The 26,159-nt window shown below is 37.1% G+C and overlaps 1 protein-coding gene across 1 annotated transcript in view; it reads right to left on the bottom strand.

Moving 5' to 3' along the window:
- USP9X (ubiquitin specific peptidase 9 X-linked) overlaps positions 1-26,159 on the bottom strand; it is a 106,311-nt gene that overhangs the window by 52,955 nt on the left and 27,197 nt on the right. The window contains exons 2-14 of the mRNA XM_075430749.1: positions 25,820-26,073; positions 23,863-24,008; positions 23,509-23,588; positions 17,260-17,372; positions 16,267-16,485; positions 14,989-15,104; positions 14,478-14,729; positions 14,262-14,400; positions 12,524-12,676; positions 8,530-8,634; positions 6,826-7,032; positions 5,855-5,991; positions 535-668 (exon numbers count right to left, since the gene is read on the bottom strand). Of these exons, the coding sequence (XP_075286864.1) occupies positions 535-668; positions 5,855-5,991; positions 6,826-7,032; positions 8,530-8,634; positions 12,524-12,676; positions 14,262-14,400; positions 14,478-14,729; positions 14,989-15,104; positions 16,267-16,485; positions 17,260-17,372; positions 23,509-23,588; positions 23,863-24,008; positions 25,820-25,915 (1,897 nt within the window). The 5' untranslated portion in view covers positions 25,916-26,073. The remainder of the gene's footprint in view (positions 1-534; positions 669-5,854; positions 5,992-6,825; positions 7,033-8,529; positions 8,635-12,523; positions 12,677-14,261; positions 14,401-14,477; positions 14,730-14,988; positions 15,105-16,266; positions 16,486-17,259; positions 17,373-23,508; positions 23,589-23,862; positions 24,009-25,819; positions 26,074-26,159) is intronic.

Below are 26,159 nucleotides of genomic sequence, written 5' to 3'. Positions count from 1 at the left end.
TTGCAGGTAACAAATGCAGCCATAAAGCAACTAAACAGAAATGGAGTTGCACAGTAAAAAACAAAACAAAACAAAAAAACATTTTCTCTGTGATCTGAAGTCCTTCTCCCTGACAAATTCCAAACACTGGCTTCAAAAAGAGGTGATTAACAAACTTCTCAAAGGAGCCTACAAAAATTCAAAACTAGAAGTGGTGCAAAATCCAAGATTATTATTAGGACTTTCCACAAAAATAACCACCCTAGCCTAAGTAGGACAAAATGTTGTTTATCAATCCACAAATAAACAAAAGCTGCCATTTCCCCATATTCTGCTATAAAACACACCACATCTTCAATCACAAAACAAAAAGTTTACTTTTTAAGCTTTTCTTGCCCAACCAGACACAACAAAGGCTATCAACCCCACAGATGCTCAAAAACTAAACAAATAAACTTCATAGTTATTTCATTATGACAATTTGCTTTTAACTCCATTTTCAACTGCAGTTTTCATACACTCTATTTATGAGGCAATTTTTACTTTAAAACTTACCTTTAGCATACTGCCTCATGCTTTCCATATATGCAGAGAGATTTTCTGCAACCAATGTAACTAGGGCATGATTGTGCTGAAGTTGATTGATTAAGTCATGTCGGTAAAACACATGGGGACTTCGCTGAGTTTGACTGAAATTAAAATACAATTGTTATAAGAAAAACGCAGAAGTCTTGCGCCTAACAGTTCAGAAATCCATTTAAGAAACTCCTCTTTGACCCAAGTTCCAAATTTTCCTAAAAGAACTCTAATAGAAATCGTATTAAGTCTCTGATAAGATTTTTATTTTTTCTTCTCACACATCAACAGTTCTTGCCAGTTATAAAAAGCAGTTAATTAATGAGTATTATACAGTTACAGTACGTACGAAAAATATCAAAGCCATCTGAGCAGCTCAGTGTGCTTCAGGGAGAGTATCTGCAGCAAGACAGGAATAGAAATACTTACCCACAAACTGCATAGTAAAGATAGAGACCCTCAACTGTAGTATAACTATAATAAGCGTAATCACAGTTTCTTCCACATCCATCTGACATTCTTTTCTAAATTTAACATTAAACCACTAGGTAAAAATAGGTCAATTTTCAAAATGAAAGCTCACAGTCTTAAAACTATAGTGAAAGAACACTTGCCAATAATCATGCAAATTCTTTCATTACTTCTAAAAAACTGCATAACTCTGCAGTGTTTGTTTTTTCTAACAGTATGTCTGAAAAAATGTTGGTGCAAACATAAAGAAGCATAGTTATGCAGAGCATATAGTCTTAAGAAAACCAGAAAAGTCTAAGAACTGAAATACCCCAAATAATCAGACGATAATTTAAGTCTATTCTCAAGACCTGATCAAAAATGCCACTCTGAAATAATACTAGGCATATTTAGACTACAAAAGTAAAACTGCAAGAGAAAATACAGAGCTTGGATCCAAAACCCACATGCCGTGAACACTATCACATTCTAGAACTTGTGGACTAATCACCTCTGCAGAGTAGTCTCAAAATGCCTCAACTTATGTTGATCAGAGTATAAACAATGCAAACTCGTGCTGCTCTTCCATGGTAAAGAGAGAAAAAAAAAGAAAGGGGGATGGGAGGTGGGTGGGGAGAGGAAAAGAAAGACAAAGAGAGGCATTCCTCATTGTATTGCCACTCAGCTGATCCCATAGCCTGCCCTGAAGAAATACAAATGTGATTTCAGAACTGTTCCCCTTTCCTTCAACACTCATGAAAGTACACACCAGAATTAGCTGAATGGATTACAGGTAGAAACTCTCATCCTTCCTAGGAAACAGAGTCACCATACTAGATGGCCTACAGCAGTATCACCACACCTTTTGAGAACAGTAGGGAAGGCAAGAAATCCCAGCTCCAGCATCAGCTGATAACAATCTTGCAGCTGATAACCACATTTCACTGTACATGTAACAACAACAGATAAAATGATTCTCTGGGTCAATGATCACTGTCATTCTGAGTTTAAAAGAAGCCATCAACATCCTTCCAATAATTTTGTTATTGGCAAGCCACAAAATTTGGCCAGCCACAAAATTTGGCCTGCTAAGCACAGAGGTCTTCAGAAGATTAGATTTCATAATATGCAGAGATTTCCAAAACTGCTTGAAAGAGGCACTGAAAACACAAATTGAGTTCATAAAAAAAGACCCAGACATTTGTCAGAGAAAACAAACGGGATGGAAGCATGAAGGAAGAACACATACAGGACTTCATATACCTGGAAAGAACGTCCTCTGTTTTCACCTTGAGAAACTTTCCAACTACACTCCATTCCATCTGTGCCACCCCTCCTTGCTCAGCGTAAACCAGCAGCAAAAACCGCAAAAGACTGGATGTCTCTATTTTAATGGCTACCTGAGATCTTACCTCTAGACAGATGCATTTACAAAGGGTAACAGTGAATAAGAACATTAACTATTCAGGAAATATCTACGATGAAACAACTAAAGGAACAAGCTGAAGCAAGACAGGGTATTTTGCTGAATCAAGCTATTGGCATGTGCATTTATATACTCATAATATTGTGCATTTGTACCAATCTTACACAGTATCACAAAAGGAAAGTGTTATCAGCAGAAGACAAAATAAATCTTCTGCGCTAGACATTTTTTACTTTTCTTCTTTCTCAACCACATGCACAAACAGTAGATTTGAACACATGGATGCGTGCAGAATAGCAATTACTTCTAAACGTTAAATAATTGTAAGAATTAGAGCTGTGAGTTGTTACACAGTATTTGCGAGCAACATGTAAGATGTTATTTTGAGTATCTGCCAGGATGGAGTCAAAGACAAGACAATTGCCTTTAGGCACAGAAAAAAGCTGATCTGAGAAATATTTCTAGCACGCTTTCCGCAATTAAAGCAAGCTCCACATGCAACTATAGAATTATTCCTTAAGCATCTGAGGTTAAGCCAAATGATGATATTGTCATTGGGACATATTCCTTTAGCAATAACTTCAATTTTTCATGCTCCTCTTAACAGCAAACCTCATCTTTTCATTGTGTTTCTACTAAATGGGTATCAAAAGCCAATGTATAGGCAGAAAAATTAGCATATTGAAATGGGTGTCAAAGTACTTTGGAAATACTAAAAATGACATTTAATAGTTAGAATGCATGCTAATTTGCTAGAAAAATACTGACAAAGTGACAAAGGCATAATTCCAAACAATTTAAATGGATTTTGGAAAAAAATATTTATCTGCACATATAACTTGCCCAACGTAATACTGCACATGTAACTCAGCTTTGGAAGTTCAGAGTTCTTCTACTAGATGAACAAATGCTATGTACCATTAAAAGCAGACATTAAAGGCCCAAATAGCAGTGACCAGACCCAGCAAATTCTACCATTTAGGCTAAAAAGTGACTCGAAGCTAGCATCATTGTTGCCTTAAAGCACTAACAAAACCCCTAAACTCTTACAGAAGGTCCTCTCAATGTTCAGTTAATTCTTCTGGGCAAGTAATTCAGGAGACCAATCTTACACTGTCTGAGTAGATACAGGTCAAACTTAAGTGCTTGAAACTGGTCTAGAAGAGGCTCTACCTCCATCAACAACACAGCGGAAGATAAGATGATTAATTATCTGTATGCTAAAGGTATGTTGAGTAATAAAGTTGACTATTCCTTAATAAGTATCCTTGCACCCATAAGAATCCTTGCACCTAAATAAGAATTATTTTCTTATGCTGCTGCAATTCTGGTTAAGCTTAACTTCCCGAAACATGTAGCAGTTCTTTGTGGTCAGGGAATTAAATTTTGCAAAAGCATCTGTATAACCAACTCATCATGTTGCTCAACTGCATGAATAACTAGCAACAATTAAATCCTCCTCCTCAAAAGAATCTCTGTAGTGCCAATGGCATAAGATAATTCGTACTTATTTTTGCCAAGAATCTGCAGCCTTAGTTGTTCTGGGCCAAACTTTTAATTGCCAATGCCAATCAATGGAACCACCCTAAAAGAGTAGTACATAGATTATGGGATTAATGTTGTACGCAGAAAGCTCTGTGAAATGTTTTTAAAGGCAGTTGACGCAAACATTTGTTTTGATCTATTTTCGATCCAAATTCTAGAAGGATGCTAGACATTGAAGTTTTAAGTCAGATAAAGTAAGCTGACAGGAACAGGTATTAGATGCATGCATTGCAGTTTCCAAACTGTATCAATGTTAAGAGTTATTAGAAAACCCAGAGGAATGACAAATCACTGATTACTTCAAAATAGCTTCACTCACTAGGTTTCCCAGTCACCTGGACAGTAAATACTACCTGACTAAAAAAACTCTCTCAACAGTATCTTGCTACCAAAGGCTTCTCCACAGCAACAGGTCTTCATAAGTCCCTTGATTAAAACCTTTAATTCAAAGTTTCCTTTCCTGCCATATGTGTTTTCAAATTTTGCATAAAAATGAAGTATTGTCACATACTGCAATGCAGACTTCCCTGAAATCTGAGGACTGGAAGAGATGGTCTGACAAAAAAACAAGCACCATCTAACTGTACATATACAATACAGTGAACCTAAGTTTCCAGAATCAGAAGTTAGGTTCCTCTCAAGATTAATTCAGAGCAGCAACCTAATCAGTGCCTTCAATCAGCTCTGCTTCAATAATGACTTAAGGAAAAGCCTCTTTGTTAAGGCATTGTGCTAAAAAGCACCCAAACAAGTACCACAAACAGTCAGATTTGTCCAGACCTTGTAGCATGTATATGGATAAGGACTCCAAGACAGAGAAAACAGATTTATCTGCTCACAAGCAAGTAACTTCGTAACCTTGTTGGAAAAAACTCAAGTCATTAATGTGAAACTGTAAAGGATTAAAATGTCATGAAAACTGAGAAAGATGTTGTAAACTAAATGACTAAAGAAACTTCCAAAAGCCAGGAATGAAGTATTATCACAGCTCCTTAAAACAGTATCAGTGAGAAGACCACATTTTGTAAACTGAGAGCTTGTTTTCTCCAAATTTCCCTGCCTTGATCCTTCTTCTAAGCAGACTGTAATAGCAACATTGATGTGAATAGTTTACCTGCTTACAAGAATTAAAACAAAGCAATTATGCAACACTGATAAGCAAGCAACATTCTTCTGGAGTTTGTAAAAATTCTGATAACGGATACAAAAAAATGTTAGGGGTACAGGATCTCAGATATTTCTGTAGTGAGAATATATTTAAAATAATGAAAATAAGCACACATATTTTAACAAGTCCAAGCAGACAATGGCTCTTCTTTCTTCTAGAAACAAAAAAACTGACACCCCCTCCCCCCCCCCCAATAAAACAAACCCAACACATTTCTAATCCCTTCCATTCAGGAGACAGAATCAGTATTTTTCCCAGACAAAAAGTAGTCACCTTTGATTTGAAGTAAATAAACTGCATGACCTGTATAAAGTTATTGTCAAAGAATAGGGATGGGTGTGTATGTTTGCATGTGTGTATGTGTATGCATACATACATACATGCACATAAAATATATTTATACTTCATAAGCTAACTCCATTGTTAGGCAGGGAAGTCCATAGATAACAGAAAAATAAACCCAGATTTTCCACAAATCAGATTACTAGTCTCAAAATTAATAAAACCATGTTTAAGGACACAGTTAATGCTCTCTTACTGAATCTAGGTGTCTGAATTATTAGAGGATATTTGCACACATTAAAACAAACTCAAGAACATCTTCAAACACCTAAGCTTTCCCTGCCTTTTGTAAAAAAAATTTTAAAATTGCCTCATTCCAACCCATTCAACTTTTAACAGACAAGATTTTATTTGCATTCCATTCTTACCTCAAATTTTGTGGTGCTTCACCAAACAAACTGCAAATTTCTCTGATTTGTTTCAGTGCAGGAATGACCCATTTGTCATTTGTGCGAAGCTCTTCTATAAAACGATCTATCCACTGGATCTTTTGTGTATCTCGATCCTTAAAGAATAAGGGTTTATAATAAAAACCAAGTATATTGCAGAAACTATCATAATTCCCCTACTTTATGTTTCCAAAATAGAACAGAACATACAAAGCCACACAAATACCAGACCAACTGAGTTATGAAGCATACAAGTGCAACAAAAGCATCTAGGCAGCATTACCAGTTGGCAGAAGCCATCAGTGTGTTACAAACTCTCTGCCTTCAAGCACTCAAGCATTCAGTACATATTTAAGAAAACCTGCAGCTAGATGTGATCATCAGTATTTAAATAATTTGCTCTTTCCCTTCTTTCATTTATTTCTACTCACTGATACTCAGAGTAAACTGCTCTAAAATACCAAGAAACAATGAAAACCTGTTTCTTAACAACTACGAGACAAAACCTGCCTGTGGCTGTCAAGACAGATAATGGATTGATTTTTAACCACAGTGAATTATTATTCTGGCGGATTTCCACAGAAGTTTGGGTGGGGAAGGAGAACAAATTAGAATAGTTGAGTTCGGAAAAATACAAAGACAGGCAGGGGGCTGCTTTTCCTTTCTCTATATATATTTTGGTAGGGTTATTTTCCAATTCCTCCAATGCAGTCATCACAGTATATCACCAATTGCAAAAAGATAGGCAAACTCATGTATTTTACTCTCTCCAATTAACGCATGCAGTGGGTTATTTAAACTATACCCCATAACATTTTAAAAAGGTAGAGTAATACAATCTGTGATAAGGAACACTTCTGTTAAATTACCAAATTCCTTGAATTTTTCATGGGGGATGGAAGGAAACTGTCAGTAACCTATTTCACAATAGAACATACCAGATTACTGACCTGTGAACAGCTGTAATCTAAGATTTTAATATGGGCACTAAGAGCCTGGTCCATGATATCAACTGGCACATCATCACTATGAGCTAAATTCCACAAAAGGTTCAGCACTTTGTGTGCCATCACACCATCCTTGTCATCCTCTGCAAGACGACGAATTAACTCAAGTAGTTTCTCACGCTGTTTCTTGCTTGCATTTGTCCAACTTGCCTAAGAAAAGATTTTGCTATGAAAACCAGTCTTTTTTTTTTAAATTCCACACATAACCTGCACCGTTAAGAAATGATGCAATAAAGTGATGCAACTATATATATATACTTTCACATTGATTTCTTTCACTAAAAATAAAAAGCACATTAGATCAGTACATAAGCCAGACACAATTGAATAGCTCTGCTAGTGTTTACAACTAAAGTGTATTCAACTTGTGACTTAAAAAAAAAAAGTATCTTTCTTTAAATATCACAGATGTGCTTGTAAAAATCAACATTACCATTGACAAGTTCACCAACAGTCAAAACAGAGTGGACTAAGCTGTTTCTTGCAAATGCTTTCTCAAACCTCCTGTGCTTATACTTAAAACACTTCTAATCAGTACACGAGTAAAACTTTAGTATCACTGGTGCCTCTGAATCTGATTCAAACAAATGTCCTCTTAATTAAGTTAACCTTTTTCTGAGTAAGTTTCCAGTATAACATTACTTCATATCCATCTCTCAAAGTCAGACACAACTTGTGACAGTTTACACACAGAATTCCTGAGCATTTAGTTCAGTATCTAGATTACAGAACACTAGATTCATATCTACCGAACCAGGAGACCTTCATTAATTAAAGTACAAATTGCATGTAAGCCAAAATGTGACTATAACGCATTTACAACAGAAAACTGAGTCTACAAAGCTGGCCTGCGTTCTCTAGTACAGCAGTTCACCTCCTAGAAGTGAAACAGGAAGACAACCTGGATAGGCATCACTACTGGGACCTCCAAATGTTAATGTCAGCATACATAAAAAGCCAGTGAATAACATAAACTTTCAGAAACAAGTTGTTTTGTGATGTCAATCAAATCATTTATATGTTTATAAACATTCAACATCGTCTTCCTGAGACCGTTTCATTTTATATCTATGTTAACCAGAGAAAAAATTATTACATGATAAAGAGGGGGTTGGGGGAGTGGGGAACGGAAGTCCTTGATCTCCTCTACTTAAAGATCAAAAGCAGCAATGCATGGTAAACTTGATGACATCTACTTTAATGCTAGAAGAGCGTTATTTACTAAATCACCAACACTTATTAATTTGGAACAAATGCAAAAAGCTATTTAAGATATATAACTTACTTTATTTGAAAAGTTCAATATTCCTAGGATTGCTAAATGTCACTTTAATACTACAGGCCTCAACAGATATGCCTTATCCAAATGCATTAAAACCACGAAACAAAACTGTCAATGAAACTAGCATAGCAAGTCTTTGCTTTAGACAGGAAGTAAATTCAACAAATCTCACAATGAATGCTCATTAAATAATAGCACATCCCGCTGTTGGACTTTTTTAGACTAAAAGACTATTTAGAAGTCTTTTAACACAAGGAAACTGCCTGTATGTAAAGTAAGTGGAAAGTAAATGTTGAAAGGGTCACAAATCTGTATCCAACTTCATAACCCATTTCCTGAATACAGTCAAAACATGCAACAGTTACCTTAAAACAATCAAACAGGTGATCAAGCTGTTCAGGAGAGAAATCCCAAGCTAATTTTGCAAGGAGATCATGTACATTTTTGACAATGGCTTCATGTTTTCCTGCCTGTCAAGACGACAAAAAGAATCCACCAACATTAGTAGTAATTCGTATTAAGTCAAGCAGCAAGACATCCTACATGATTTTTACTAGAAGACTCTTTGAGGTGGCCAGCAACAAAAGCTGATGCCGTGGGAGCAGTGTGGCAAACTGAATACTTACTTCTTCACTGGGAAGTCACAATATTTAGATTTCCCTTGTATGTGTAAGTATGTAAGTCTGCTCTGGGTGTGCACACAAGTATTTATTTAGACTATAAATACTGCAGTGTCACAATTTTTTTTAACAAAACCATGGTAGGACAGTACACAAGAAAGTCTAAAAGGGTATATTAACTTAGAAATCAGTATTTCAATTTAATGTAGTCTGTTTTGGTGTGGTTGATTTTTTTGTTTTGTGATTTTTTTTTTATTTTTTTTTTTTTTAAAGAAAGGACTCAAAATCCACTTCCTCAATGAATTTCATTGAGGTGTTTTAAGCTGTAAAACAGCTTTTAGTATTTCCACATACTCTCTGCGGTTGAAGTACTTCCTTTGCGCTGGTGGATTCACAGACACCTAAAACTTTCCATTACAAACAACTTGCTGGCAAGACAACATATGAAGGTCTAGCAGCTTGCAAACTTCTGAAGTCTAACAATCAAATAACTAACGGCAAGATGTTGAGTTATATATGAGACACTGTTTTAAATGAGTTTGGTGTATATCACAATTCTGACATTTAAGGAGGAAGACAGTAAGGAAAAAACATCTAGGTCAGTTTAAACTCTAGGAGAGAACAAAATTTCCTTCCTACATGCCCAGGCTGGAAAATGCATCCTGTACTTTAACTCTGCACTCAAAACCAACAATTTTGGACTATGCGAATCAATAGCTGATTTACTGTGGAAAAATTTCCTGTAAGTGTAGAATAAAAAACGCAAAATGAATACCTAGAAAACGAACTCTGATGTAATTAATCTTGTACAGTATTAAAAATGCATGCATGAGCAGTTTTGAAATTCATTCCCTTCTAAAAGCTTGCATCAGTAGCTCACTTCAAAACAAAAGAGAGACTAATAGCTTTGTTACATGCTGTGCCATAAATTCTTTACAGCGTGCCATAAATTCTGTTTTTTAAAAAAGTGAATTGAAGTAGTAACATTCATTTTCATGTTATGGGTCAGATTTTCAGAGAGGGAATTACTAAACCACTTCTTCCACTTTATGTTGCAAAACATTGTACAATTATTTTCTCTGACCAGACCATTTCCTGGATAGAAAGAAAAACTGAGAGCATATAGGGCAGACAGAGCATCTACAATAGAACAAATAAAAGAAGTACGCAAAGCTGCCAGGGGCGCAGGGCAAGAAGACCAAGGATAAGGCATATAACAATCTTGTCTTCGGATGTTTTCAACAGACATGGGGAAGCCCTTAAGAACAGCAAAGGCTGGGGAAGCAGTACAAGACAGTAGGAGAGGGTAAGGAACCTGATGTGCAAACTGTCAAGCTTGCTGTGCTGAAACAAGGAAGCGCATGTCAAGTTCTAGTTAAATGCTCTAGAATGTAAGTAATAATACTCCAATACTAATCTCTGCAATTTTGTTCCTTGCCCAGATGGATCTTTCCCTGCAATTCAACAGGCTGCATCTTAATGCTTGCCTTTAGAGACTTGCAACTTTTATTCCTTGAATCAAATATACTCCTATTTTGCGAGCACTCACTTTGTAAGACATGAAAACACTTCAATAAAACTTATAACTTACGTTGCCTTCTAAAGGCAAAAGCAGCATGACTTTATTACTTTTCATAAACTACTTATTTTTATTCTAGCTGTATATTGAGACTATCAGGGCACTTCTATACCATCAACTGTAAATTTTTGCCTGCTCACCCTCTAAACCCAGGAAGCAATATAACAGCTCTAGCCTGAAAGCAAAACCATACCATTGCTGCACAGAGCCAGAGCTAAAATAGCCTGCCTGTTATATAAAGCTAGCCAGTAAATCAACGCCTCGCTACTGAATTTCATGCTCCAGCTGCTCTTAGAAGCAGTCTTTTAATAAGAACTTCCAAAAACTACTAAACACAGGGAGTAATAAAGTTGGTAAAAAAAAAAAAAATCATTCTGCATTAGCAGATTTGGTATTCTGACCTATTAGTCTATTTTAATTCCATGGCCAAAACCACAGTAAAACCATCTACCTGAATAATATCGAATTCAACTTTCACACACACAAAAAAATATGCGCAAACCTGCAGCAAGTGCACTGTGGCAACTACCTAATTGAAGGTCAGGTATCTGAGAGCATGGGAGATTTATTCCCAAATTTTTTTTTTAAGTGTTCAGGTGGACTAGTCCTATCTTTTAAGGGTGGCACCACTTGTTCACACTTTTCTAGAAGAGTAAAAAGTCTGTCTTAAACTAGCTTATCCAGCAGGCACTACGAATAATAGAATTGCTTGGAAGATTTGTTTTCCAAATTTCAGTTTGTTTGTTTGGGTTTTTTTCTCTTATAAAAGGTGAGGCTCAAATATAGTCTACTACCAAGCCTACCAACTGCAAACTTATCTCTCAAAGTCTTTTTTTCCCCTAGACTGCTTACAAGGACAGTCTGGAAAGGTCTACAGACCACAAGCTGAAAACTAACAATATGATACAGACCTTAATTCAGCAATCTGTATATTACTCTGTTTCATGACATAACTTTCTAAACAGGAGTTAGGGATGAGAAAATAACAACTTTCTTGAGTTTCAGCCTGTGCAGTTACTATCACGCTGGAATTGAAGTCTAGAGATTATGAAGCTAGTTGAAAGACCAGAGATCAAGACAACCCTCCACTACATTACCTGTAGTCCCAAGTGTTTTAAATGTAACCTGAAAATAGCATGCCTGAAAATAGGGACACCTGGATAAGTCCACTTAAACCAAACTGTTACTGTTTCAGAAGAGTGTGAACAGATGTACACTAGCAATACACTACTACTTAACGCCTGTATTAGCCCTTGTGGTGTAATTACAGCTGGCAACTAAGCACCATACAACTGCTCCCTCAGTCTCCACCCCACAGTGGGATGGGGAGAGAATCAGAAGGGTAAAAGTGAGAAAACTCGCAGGTTGAGATAGAGTTTAACAGGTACATCTTTTGCTTTACCTACACAGACCTATGTAAGCTACTATGATGAAATGTAACTCTATCCCTGTCAAAACCAGTACAGTCCTCTATCTTGGAAACAGGATTTAGCCTTCCCACACTTGAAAGACTGGCCTAAGGGCTTACTTGTACAATTAAGTTAGAGTTTCACTACCTGTTACTTGTGAACAAGGATATATGTATTCATGCTTGCTTCGATCCTAAAATGACCTTTTCTGTCTACTCAATAATTAATAACGATTTTGTCTCCTCAGCTGCCCATTATGTGTGCTAAACTCATGCAGCCCACAGCTAAGGAAGCTCAGCTTCAACAATCATTTAAATAAACAAGCCAGTATTGCAAAATTTTTAATTTTTCAAAAAGAATCATTGCAACACAAAGGAAACAGTTTGTGTTAAACAACTTCTAGAACAGTCATTATTATAACACTTATTAATAGCACTCTGCCCAGGAAAAATTTATACAGCTGTGGTGAACTCGGAGACTAGCAATGCAAGTTCTTAATGCATTTTAAAAAATTAATCCTTGCACCATGTTCTGAACTGTTCCTTTAGATCTCACATGCATGCGTAGTTGACCCCTTCCACTGAAGACATATGAGAAGGCAATTTTGAGACCCGGGACCCCAAAAAAGAATACCATTTGATTTCAAATTTTTCTTTAGTTTTGCCTAACACCAAACAAAAGAAGCATTCAATACACACCATACAACAAGATCCCTTTGGTACAGTAGCAGACAAGCAGCTGAATTCTTTACCTGTGCAGCCCAAATGTTGTCAAGATCCTGCAAAGTGAGGGCTTTCTCTTTGATGACAAAACGGAGAATTTTCTCTAACTTCTCTACATATTGAGGTTGATGAAGACTATCTCTTAACACAATTGATAAAATATTATTCTGCTGGATCCATTCCTGAATATAAAAAAGAAAGTAGTGCCATCTCAAACTACTGAAGTGCTGTCACTGATATTTAAACTAAAAAGAACAATTTCAACCTGTTACAGATCAATGAATTTATACACAATATTCTCATTGGGAGAAGTGAGAAAGATGCAGCACAAGAGGAAGGTATTTATCTCTAACTTTGATTTCCTCTTAATAAACCAGTATGCTAGTCACCGTGATATCTTACAGGGAAACACTTTTCAGGCATATTAAAATCATTAACTCAAAGCATAAAAATGTTCAAACAAATTCAAAGATGAAAAGTCAGTGGGGAAAAACAGTTAACTCCTCTATTCAAGGCACAAAATTTTTCTCTCCCAATTCACAATCCTTCAATATCAACACCAAATTGTATAAGACACTTCTAGCTTTACTGGTATGCCTTTAGCATAGCAAGGGCATAAGCAAGGACTGAAATATAAACAGGTTAGATTATTTAAGTACTCCCACTTACAGGGTTTTTTGAAGTGCTCCTAACTGAATTAGAGGCAAATATTCAAGCCACATTTAAGTGGATGCAATTTTTTCACTGGTGTCATTGGCACAGTCAGATTAGTGTCATGTATTTTTTGTTCTAACTGAAGCAAAGCAGCATGTGCTTTGAGCACTCAGAATGAAAACAAACGTACATAGCATCTTACCCTCCACTGTCCTTCACGACACTAGCTTAAATACTGTAAGCCTGTAGTCAAATACTTAAACCTAGAATTTTTCACTTAGAAACAGAGGCCTTGTCCAAGACGCCAAACTATACAGAGAATGTAAAAAAGAGACCTATTTCATCCTATTGCTTTAAAAAGTCAAACTGCAGACATTCTTTTTTGTCAGCAGTCCTTTTGTAGATTACAAACCTCACAACAGTTAGCCAGTCAAAAAGATAGGGCAGAACTGTGCAAAAATTACTTAACACAATTAAATTTCACAAACACGAAAAATGTCCTTACTTCAACTTTATACATGTTCATTTTAACAGTTCCCTAAATACTCACTCAAGCATGAAACCGTATTCAAAGTATGTAAATATTAAATATAATATAAATATGGTATCTAGAACTTTCTGTACCAAAGAATCCAGCTTCTGAAATGTGAAAAGCAAAGTAGTCACTTAGAACTCTCATGATAAAAAATTACTTCAAGCACAAAAACCAGACTACATTCTTATTTAAACGAACATTCGGTGTTCATTCATTCATATAATGCTGCTAAAGTTCCGTAAGAATCACACCATTTTTATTTAGGTTTGTTAGTCTGTTTGTTTTTTTAAACACTAGATAAAAACCATACTATTCAAAGATCACTTTTTCAAGCATGTTTTTAGCAGCACTGAAAATCATTCAGTGAAACCAAACAAATACAGCATTTGAAACAAATACAGCATTTTTTCGCAGAAAGGCTACTATTAAAATGATTTATCACCATGATGTGATACCTACGGTTTGTAACACTAGACACGAAAATTAGCAGTGTGTGCAGGATCCATAATCTACAGCTACTTCTACAATTAAATAAGGAGAAAGAAATGAATTTCAATGAATTTCAGCGAAGAACTTACTGCCATTCTTTCAGCTGTAAGCCATTCTTCCTCTTCAGGATTACCATGCCGATGCGTATAATATGACACACTGGATATTACTTTGTTAACTTCGTTTAGTGCATTCATTTTACCATTGAAAGAAGAAATTTGTAACAACCTGTAAGAGAAATTAAATGTAAGAAGTGTGGAAAAAAATGTCAGCAGTAGGATATCATATTAGGAGTAACATCTTACCTAAGTATCATTTTTAACCTAAATATTTCTAAGTTTTTTACAGTTTCTTCTTGTCCTGGAACTCTTGAAGCTAAGTTCTTTAGAGATTTGATTATCATGGACAGAGCATCATTTTTGGCTTCATTCTTTGCTTCTTTTTTCAGTTCATCATCTGTTAAATTTTCTAAAAACTGCGGAACCATTTCTATAATTGGAAGGAAGTATTTCTTCACTGTATGTAATGTTAGAAATTCGTAGCATTGTCCAAATGGCCTAAAAAGAAAGAAAAAAAGGGATCACAGTGTCATAACTGGTAGCTGTGTAATATTAAGATATTAATGAGCAATTCATTCAAGAAATTCAAGTCTATTTACAAGCACATGAAATACTAAAGGTAAAAACAACTAGTTAAGAGAAGGAGCAAGGGGAAATGCTTCAAGAAAAGACTATGCTTTGCACTAACATATATTTTATACTCAGTCTGTTTTTTCCAAATACGTAAATTATTATTCTAAAAAAAAAAACAACTTACTTTATGAGAGCTGCAATTATCTGAACATTCAATGCTGATCCACTCATGAAGCGGTCATGCAAGATCTGAAATCCATTTAATGTGCCAAACTTGTTGATAAGATCTACTAGCCAACCCTGCAATAAAATAAACAGTTATTTTCTGACATTTACAAATTACCACCTAGAAATACTTTCAAGTACCTGTTAGTAACAAAACTTGCTTAAAAAAGTCCTTACAAAACAAACCATTAGAAGGTAATAGAATTGACAGTGAACTTGCCTATACAGTTTCAATATCTTGTTTTAAGGAAATGCTTAGAAATAGGCAACAAGACATCTCCCGTTATCATGTCAAAGAACAGATGCTGTTAATTAATTACTCCAAGAAATTTATCAAATATATAGGAATAAGAAAGACACATTCAGTTTTGGCTGCTAAGTTACTACTGAAAACATGATGATTCTGGTATTTTTTTCTGGTCCTGGATGTGATAATGGTGCATATAAAAGCATCAAGAACGCAAAATAACATTCTTCTAAACACAGTCAGCAATGCAAGGAAGTCCAACGACATCGAGTTCTTTATCTTTAGTTCTTACATATCAATAGTTAGCATTAGCTAGCAGATCTACTAAAAAGAAAAAAAAAGGAAGAAAGCAACAAAAATATAATTCAGTTAGCTCCTGAAGTTGTACGAATGCCATTCGGAGCACAATTCTGTAAAATTCAGACCCAAGAACCAGAACATATTACTAACCTGCACTGCCAGTTCAAAAAACAAACCCAAAACCTCCCACCAAACCAAACCAAACCAAAAAAAAAACCACCCCCCACTGACACTAGCATCCTACGTCTAATTAAAAACATTTCTTCCATCATTATGAACTCTAAGAAAAGGGAGAGAAAATTCCTACTTTATCACATAATCTCCTCCTCAAAATATGTCACCTACAAAATCATGCTGAAAGAGGAGGTAAATCCATTAACTGGCAAATACAAGCAAGCCAATTAACACAGTAAGAATGGCATTCCAATCAAGTTGCGCCAGCTTACCACAGAAACACAGGACACAGTTTGACTGTGGACCAAAGACTGAAAGAGTTAGAAGTGGAAATGTACATTAAATCATGACTGATTAAGAGTCAAAAGCAGCAGAACATCTTAGTGATACAGAGAATGAAGGCCTGGGGGGTGCTGAGGGTGTGTGTTCCACCCTAAAAACACTTCCCTATGGCTACTGTGTAATTAGGCAACACTGCATAAAATTAAAAATACAGATCTGAAAACACTCTCACACCTTTGGTGATCGTGGGTCAGGAGGACGGGCATAAAGTTCATCTTCAGCGAGCTGGACTCCTGCAGGAACTGTTTCTGAGGGACGAGTACCATTGTACAGATGGAATTTGCAGTGAGGATTTAAGGCCATGGCAAGAAGTTCAAGAAGGGGAAACCAATCTTGGGACAGCTTGGCCACACAGAGTTCTACTAGTCGATGAGTGTTGTTAATAATACATCTCTATTAAGAACACAAACAACAACCAAGAATGTGGCAGGTGACAGTATAATGAATATGAACCATAAACTCTGAACCATTTGTATTTAGCATGCAGAATTGTGTAAGAGTTTTACAACGTATTTTAATTGGTACTTCCTCCAATAAAGGCTTTAAACAAACTTTCAACTATCTGTTTGCAGCTAAAAATTAAATTTAGGAAAAAACACAAGTATTTTTGGCTGAAACATTCATGAATCACCACTGAACTATTAACTTTTCCTTCCTTCACCCATTTCTCTCACAGATTTTAACTTGCTCGTGAAGATCTTTACAGTTTCTCATTTGGCATGTGACTAGCTGTCCAACATGTAGTTTTTATATTCAAGTAGCTGCTGCAAATTTTCAGAAGTTAGCAGGATGCTAAAAGCTTTTAGTACAAAAGCAAGTTTTCATGTCCTAGTATGCACATAAAAATAAGCAGGCCTCTAGACATCTGGCCAAAGACAGTCTGCCTAACAAGAGCTGCACTACTGAACACAGAAACTTCTGTTCCTCCCCACATCATCTCTCATGTTTTATTTCCTGTCAAAACCACCACAGGCAGTAAGATGAAACTGCTAGAAGGATGACTTCCCTCCCACCCCCCAAAGCCATGTATACAAAAGTTCTCCCAGTTCTCTGTTGAGATGAGTTTCAAAAATTAGATTCAACCTCTGCAGTCTCCTCATAGTCATAAAGGCAGTCTCCTTCCTCATTTAAATTACTATTCTTTCCAGAAACACAACTTAAACTCACATGAATCTCAAACTTCCAGCCGCTCACTGCCTCATCTGTAAGGATTTTTGTGAAAGATATTGTTAACCCATCTCGAAAAAATCGCTGGCATGCTTCACTTTTGACATCAAGGCCTATTTTAAAACAGAAAACAAAAAAACAAACTGTTACATATGCACCTTCATTAGTTGTTACATGAACTTTTAAATATTGAAAGCCGTGATGTGGACTTCAAAGGTTTGGCGTTTTAAATTTCAGAATTATTTTAAAAAGAGAAATCTTGGATGAAGACAAACTTATGTAAGCACGAATGGACAAAAACCTGACGGATTAATGTTCTAGTAAAGCCACCTCAAAAAATGCACTCCTTTAGATAATTTTTAAATAATTTAAAAAACGTGATAGGGTGGGGTTTTTTCACGCTTGTAACCCTCAAAGATATAGTAGCGAAAATAACAGTAAGTACAATCTTTCTCTTCTATTCTTCTGGTGTACATGCATTTACATTCTCTCTTAGTTGCTACCAGTAAAACTCAGTGAGTGGAGAAAGGGTGAGACCTGTTCAGCTTCCCAGACACAATTTATCCACAAAAATAAACGTGAATCCTTCTGTCTCTCACGCTTACTTGAAGTACGTTTCTTGTAATTCTGCTGACAGGACCCAACACACCCAGACCCCAACACTGCCGTAAACCTTTGTAGCCACCATATAATGAGTTTAAAACTTAATAACAGTGCTCCATACTTTTCACTATTTCAAAAATCTGGAGTTATTCATAAGCCAGTATTTCAAAAAAATCTGTATCTCCCCTTCAAAATTCCATTAAAAAAAATCTAAATAGGGCTAAAAGTCAACAGAAAAGTATACTGAACATGTATCAGTACACACTGGAAATAGTGAAAGCCACTGGGTACTTTATAAAAATAAAATTGTAACCTGCCTGCAGTTTCTTTGCAGAACAAGTTTAATTTTCAATCAGGGAATCTTAGCATGCAACAAGCCTACAGTGTCCAGATTCACAAAAATTACTGCAACCACCACCATAACCACCTCCTCTGCAACCTTCTTAATGAGGTATCCTGACAGTAACTTCCACTGGTTTGGGAAGGACTGATTTAGGATATCAAAGTTCCTCATAGTCACAAACAACTGTACAACAGAGGTTCCTTTCAAAATGGGCCACAGAACATCTGCCCTGCTTGTTAGTACACACCACAAAAGCTTTCCAAACTATTGCAACAGGTCTTGCTAGCCTACTCTTACGGTGGGTGCAGCTCTCAAGCAACTAAAGTAAAGCAGGAATCTTTGGAGAGCCCCTGCCACTTGCTTGAAAACTACTTCAGTGTTCCCTCTTCTTGTCACTACCAGAGATACATGATATACACTACGTGGACAAGTATAAAAACCTCCACATTATCTTCCTATGTAGCTTGCAGTCTGGATAGCTGACATCCCTACACTACATAGTAAGTGCTAAGGGCAGTAACAAAGGCCATAAGCCACAGCAATGACCACACGACAAAAGAAGTCAAGTGAGGCAGACACTGTCTAAAACTTAAGCATTTGCAGTAAACAAAGGACTTTTTTAAACTAACTCCACAAGGAGTTAAAGATGACAGCTTCAACCTATACAAAACAGAGGACAGGAAAGATATCCAATGTGGTCAGCTTGACCTAGGGGAAATGTTCCTTTCTGAACCCAAATATAGCAGTGAATTCCTGAATACATATTTAAATCAGGCACTCAAGTGTTTTTAATGTCCCTTAGAGTACCAGTATACTGCACTGAAATATCTCTCAAACTTTCATGTACTTCTTGGACCATCTCGTCCCAAAATTGTTGGCCAGCTTCAGTCAGGAAGACATCTCAAAACAAGTTTAGGAATACCAAAACAGAGCATGTTTCAAAACACATTGTCCTTTCTGTACTTCACTGAACTTGGAAGGAGAGGGACGACGCAGAACCTTACAAGATACTTCTATGACTCCTCGATATACAATCACCTTCTACCTTCTCCCACAACACTGCATACTGCTGAAACAACAGATGACACTTATGGCAGGAACCAAGGCTAGGTGTCTACAAGGACCAGAGCATCATCAAAGGCAGGGTACAGCAGTCCTAGAAGACAGCAGGTTGGGTGGAGAAGCAAGAGTAATCCAAAGACAGCGAGAAGAGAAACCGCAATTATACTAGACATCTGGCATCTACTGCTCAAATCAGATTCAGCAGCACTAACCCTAAGGTAAGACTGCAAGCAGACATTTTTCCCCGTTACCCAAATTCTGAGGGCAGAGAATGATAAGGAAGAACACAAGAGACAAGTAAGTGCATGCAGCCCTGAGCTAGGTAGAGAAAAGCTGGAGAAATTCATTATGCAGTGAGAAAGAAGCGAATATGAAAGGAAAAGGTGATGTGCAACATACACTATACCGGAGCTGCAATCAGGGGATTGGAGGAAGAACAGAGGGCCATTTGATTTCTGCACCTGCGCTTAAAGGCAGTCTATTTGCCAGATAAACCACGCAGAGTGTTATTAACCCTGCCACAAGAGCAGAAACACTCTGGGTCCACAAAACCTGTCAGTTCAGATGCAAATATATAAGAACAAACTCTGATGTATCCGAGGGGTATTCAACAGTATAGGGTTGGAACACCAAGGCCCCTAGCAGAATCACGCAGCGACTCTTCTCCAGGACTTTGGATTATACAACTTTATAGCGGCAACCCCAGAGCTGAGCTGGCTCTGCACACCCATGTGGTGCTGTGCCAGTGAAGTTCCCCCCAGACCTGGAGCCTCAGGAAGCACAGGACACAGAAACCTTTCTGAAAGGGCTGGCAAGGGTTGGCTCAGACACTGCAGAACTGACGGTGACCTGGAGCTCACAAGTTCTGGGGAAACCCACACTTGTCCACAGGCACAAGAGCTACACGTGGTACTCACAGATTCTGGCAGACTTTCAATAACTCTTAATCATGAAGGGTGTGAGAGTCCTTCTAAACCAAGACACTGCACTGACACTGCTGTAGTTCATTTCACTCAATTGTTTCCAGCCCAAATACCTATCTAATAAACTTTGGAACACAAGGACACAAATCTGCCGTCCTTGCTTTAGACAGATGGCAAAAAATAACCATTTCAAGAAAATGCAGAAGATACAGCTTCAGTAAGGAACTCAAGAGTGGTCTCACAGAAATGTAGATGGATCATCCAGAGAGAGATGATCTTTAGAGGATGCTGGAAAACAAACTCCCATTATTGGGTTGCCTAGGTTTTGGATGCACATGTGCACACGTAAACTTTTTTGAGGCTCTAGGGCCTGCCTCTCTTTCCCACTCTGCAAGCTTCTGTAATTTATCAAAAACAAAGATTTGGGATCAAGCTTGAAGGTTTAAGTTGTGCAGTGAAATCTCATTTCAGTTTAAATAAACTATAAATTGTAAAAGTTGCCTTGCATCTTGCTTGTGTGCATCACATTGGAATGTTTTGGCAGCATGTTAAAAATTGAATGTAAACACTAGGAGCACTAAAATCCACAATAAAGGAGGAGCAGTGCAGAGTTGTTGAGGGGATTTTGAAGGAAAGAATGGAGAATATTCTTGCCTATCAAAAAACAAAACCCTAAAGCAAACCTTTTTTTTTTTTCTTTGAAATTTACAGCATCCCATTCACTATGACATTTATTTCTGGAGCAAATCTCATTATTCAAAACACTTCGTAAATATTCCAGAATTATTGTGAAGATAAACTTCAGTCTTGCTATTAAATTCTATTTTTAAAATAGGTTTTCTTCTATTAGCAAGTAACTCCAGACTATCATCTGACAGCCTCATGGCTTGCCTAATGAAGAGTAATACACTGATGCCTACACATAAAGAGATAATCTTCCACAAACAAATGCATCTGCCAGGAATAATGCAAGTCACAGTCTAGACAGGATTCATACTGCTCTGTCCAATTTGCTACTTGCACTTGAAGATGGTAATGATGACATTTAATTCTTACAAGTACTTTCAATTCAGTTCAGTTCAGTCCCGTGCAATTTCAGTTCCTGAAAGATTTAAAGAGGATGCAAACATCACTCTTATTTTATAGACAGGGTCACAAAGACAGCAGTTACCCCAGAGTCACTCCAGTATGCCAATGCCATTGGCCACTGGCAATGTCAGGAATAAAAGCTACTTAAGAACCCCAACCACTAGAAAATGGTGCTTGATAAAAAATTTAGCGGGCTCTTCTTAGGTTTTGTTGCTTCACAATCTAAATGACTTTCAGACCGCAATATAAAATTTATCTAAATCAACAGCTTGTTATTTTTCTATTTCTCCTCTCAGTTCTTCCCTTTTGAAACAGAACTCCTCAGATTAAGAAAAATGCCCGTAGACAGGTAACAAAGTGTCCAATTTTAGATCTCACTGAGATAATGGCACACATTTTCAATCCATTAAGAAATGTACACAACAGAATGCTTTATATTACTTCTCCATGTATACACAACTCTGAAACAGTGTTTGCCAAGTTTTGAGCTACGAGAATAGCGTCAGTTACACCAAGTTAGCACCCTATCGTATTCCTTGAGTACTGAAAGTTATTTTAAAAAGAACCCTCTTAACCATCATATAACTTCAAGCAGCCTGGAAAAAAAAAATCTGGGATGTAACTGTAAAGTTAACACAGTTAAGCAACTACTTCTAACAGCTTTCCTTGTTTTCTCGTTAGCCAATAATCCTTGTGTACATACACGCGCAGCAATTCATCTAGAGAGCAAGAGGAAGAATAATTAAATAGCAACACAGAAGCCCTTTTCAGAATTGGACATCAACAACTTCACAAAAAAATCAAAGTGCATAAAGTATATCAATAGATTTCCACTGTTCTTCACAACTTGAAGAAGAAAAAGAGATGATGTTGTTTGGGAACTTTCAACTAAGTCTTGACACTTTGGAGAAGTACGCTGATGTCAGGAGTAGCCAAAAATCTCATTCTGCTCTTATTACTTCATTGCATTGATGGTTTTTTGGTTCTGTCTTTTGTTGTGTTTTTGTGGGTTTTTTTAAAGATGACTTAACAGCTGGCAGTATATACATCTCCTCTCTCACAAATCACAAGCAGAGAATTTCTTTTTACTGCACTGTTCCAACAGCCCAGACACATAGAGGGCTCCACTTTCTTTCCATGAGCTGGCATTTCTTTTGCTCCTGAACAGATGCGATCACCTGAAAATTCTACACTCACCTTAGGATTCCTGCCAGACCTAGCTACATGCAACAAAGCTAATTCCAAGCAGAACTACGGCTGATAAATCGGTGTTGGCAACAACATGTCATTATCCTATTCTGGATCACAAGGGTGCACACTAACTTTTCTTTCTCCAGAGAGTACTTCAGAAAGACTTACAGAAAAGAATCAAGCTAACCCACAATCAGTTTTTTATTCTTAAAACTGCCTAAAAATAACCTTTATTAACATGGAAATGAAATCGTCCTGGTCCAGCTATGCAAAAGTAAGGAACAGGCACTTTGTATGTCACTGTACTTAAAACACAATGAACTGGTAAGTGTAGAAATGCTAAGAAAATATTTTGGTCAAGACTTCTGATATTACCCAAATACTGGGGCAACAAATACTGACTGGAATAGCAGACCAAAGCAACTTTTCAGGAGAACAGAACTTTCCAGAACACACAACGAACTTGTCAATCTGACTAGTGCAATTTAGCAAACACATACACAATCCTGATACGGAATCCTCCTACTTCCAAGCAAGTCAGACACAGTAAGCAATATGGCAGAATTACTAGTCTAAGTCATGCTGTTCAAAATTCTAAGTTTTGTCTAATATTCTCAAAAGTACATGTGTGCCAAATTTGAACAATAATTTATGGCAAGACATTTGGAAAGCTACATTAGTAACTTATTTTTTAAAAAATAGAATTCTTTGAGTTTAAATATATCTTATAAAGACCAAACCCACTAGGTCTGATATCAGAGTGAATACAGGAAACTGGTAGGACAGGAATGACAAGATTTTTATTGCTGTGAAATTATTCAACTTCCCTACTCATGCTAAGGCACTTAATTTCTAACTACATTGATGGCTTTCTAAAATTTGTGATCTATGAAGGTTCTGCATACCACTGACACAATCTTTGGGAACAGGGTTGTAACAGAAATAATAAGAATTTTTACACCTCCAGCAGGGATTCAAAAGAACAGGAAAAGACTTTACACACTGGCCCAATAATCATTAACTGTCTTTTCAGCTTACCTTTTTTACTTAGGTCAATAGCAGCTTCTAAAAGAACTTCTAATTCCCCTTTCGGCAATACAGGAACAACCCATCGAGGCCTATATTCAAAGACAGTATTTCAGTTGTGCTTCTTAAAAATCAAGAATTCTTGCCCCTTTGTAATGTTTTTAATACAGTTTAAAGGCCCTGATGAGCACTCCATTTAAAAAAATACCAACAACCCTCTGATTTGAGCCTCTTTCTCTTTACAGTGCTAACCCAATTAAAAAAAAGTATTTCAAGAAATCCAGTGAAACAAAGATGCAAGAATCCTGATTCTACTATCAAGATATTTGCATCAATAACCTCCACCCAATCAAAGTGTGAAAATACCTGTTGATCATGTCATCCAACTTTGCCAGGTCTGTGTGTGGAAATGCAGGCTCCTCATCTTCAAGCTGAGGTGGAGCATCTCCTTGGCCCTGCTCATCAGGCGGGGTAGCTGGGGAGTTCTCATTGGAAGAATCAGGTGAAGAAGTCTAAAATTGGTATGGAAAATACTTTAAATACTGCCTGCACATGCGTGCCACCTATTTTGGTATTTTTTCTTCACATTGTGTTTCAAAGAATCACTTCAAGTAAGTACCTGTCATCATAAAATACAATAAAATCATTTGATTTCAGATTTATAACAAAAAAAAAGGAGCATAAAATGTGCTATCTGCTTTCTATCTCAACAGCTTAAAAATTAAGCTACTTTCCCAGTGAAGAAAGTGGGTTTTTTTGTAATGGACTTCTACAACAGACCACCTATCTAGAAGGTGAAAATAAAGACTATATGGATGCTACAGTTTTCACTAATCTTCTGCAGAAAAGATGACTATTTCAGGTAGAAAGCCAAACTTCAGTAACAGCACAGAAGAAAATGATCATGAAAAAAATTTTCTCAAAAAGTTTGCTAAAATTGTGTAACACACAAGTACAGCTGGCTACTAATCAACCTCCAAGAACACGATTAGTTAAGCCCATTTTGATGCGCCACGCAAAATACAATGCATTTTGTAGATGCACGCTTATTCATATATAGAAATAGTATGAAGTGACAGTAATAAAGATTCAAATCAGAACAGCAATATTTAGCAGGACAATGGAGGACCAAAACCTCAAGAGCATTTTTCACATGCTGTAACATGCGTGGCTGGCATGGAGTTAATTTTTCTTCACAGCACCCTGTATAGTGCTGGGTTTTGGATTTGTGACCAAAACAGTATTGATAACACACCAGTGTTTTGTCTGTTGCTGAATAGCGCTTGCACAGATTCAAGGCCTTGTGTTGCTAACTTCGCCCCCCAGCAGTAAGTAGGCTGGGCAAGAGGCTGGGAGAAGACACAGCCAGGACAGCTGAGCTGACCAAATTGATACTCCATACCATACAGTGTCACGCTCAGCAATAAAACAGGGGGGTTGCAAGTTCCAGCATAGCTGTTGCCTGGGGACTAGCTGGGCTTCCATCAGCTGGTGATGAGTGACTGCATTTGCACCACTTTCCTTTCGATTCTGTCCCCCTTCCCGCTGACGCAGTGCGAGTGAGCGATGGGTGGAGGCTTACCTGGTAGCCAGGGTCAGCCCACCACCTATGTTCCAAAGAACAATTCATTCTCAGGAAGTAACAACCATTAAACTTTATGGTATTAAACAAACATCATCTTCATACTGAATTAAACGACAAAGTGTGGCTTCTCTTTTAAATGGGTTTCGCTGCACTGTTTAAAAGCATCTTTTCTGGTATTTTTTCGCCAACAAAAAAGAATCATCACTTTATGCTGTAGTATCTGAAAGCTTTTACTTGCCTTTTGAAAGCAGGATAACCTGTTCAACGGAAACGTGCTAAGTTGTTCAGGAAGTCTAGTACAATGAACCAAGACCCAGGTGAAGCTGGTCTTAAAGAGTTGTTTTATCCAAGAAGTGCTTTTGCAGAACTGAGCATAAACTGAACTCACAGAAAGTAATTTTACCAATCTATGTCAGGTAAGTCTATAATACAGTTCTGAAAGAGCTTCTGATATTACGTCAAGTAGGCTTCTTATCCAAATGCATATGCTTGAAAAAACTACGCCACTGCCTGAAAAGGGAGCATCTTTTGCAATGCAGTGCTCCCTAACTGTATCTACTTTGCCAACAGGACTGCCTTCATCCCCCAAAATGTTTTTGTACTTCCAGACACACACACACAAAAATATCTAACTTAACTAGACATCTTCAGGAATATACAAACTCAAATAATTCATTAACACTATTTCTAAAGAACTAACCCCTTTATTTTTAGACAACTTGGTTGTTAATATCATACCTGATTCTGCTGGAGGGGAGGCTGGGACTGTCCATCAGGAGCCTGGCCCTGGCTATCATTCCCTCCTACCGGAGAGCCACGAGTCGTGGCTGTCATACTCGACACAGGGCAGATCTTTGCAATTTTGTCTGCTTATGTAGTTGTTGTGAGAGAAGAAATTATAGTCCACTTAGTAAAGGTGAAGTACCAGCATATGCTTGCCTTAAAAAGCTCCAATTCAAGAACACGCCATCTTGCAGAGACCATTGCATAACCTGAAAAAAAAAAAAAAAGACAATATGCTACAATATGCTATATTGACACATGCATATGAAAGTAATCCGTATCTGGAAAAGAACGC

Source organism: Opisthocomus hoazin, chromosome 1 (assembly GCF_030867145.1).
Source record: "Opisthocomus hoazin isolate bOpiHoa1 chromosome 1, bOpiHoa1.hap1, whole genome shotgun sequence".
NCBI lineage: Eukaryota > Metazoa > Chordata > Aves > Opisthocomiformes > Opisthocomidae > Opisthocomus > Opisthocomus hoazin.
The sequence above is the reverse complement of the archived record's forward strand: the minus strand, read 5'-3'. Positions and strand labels throughout refer to the sequence as shown.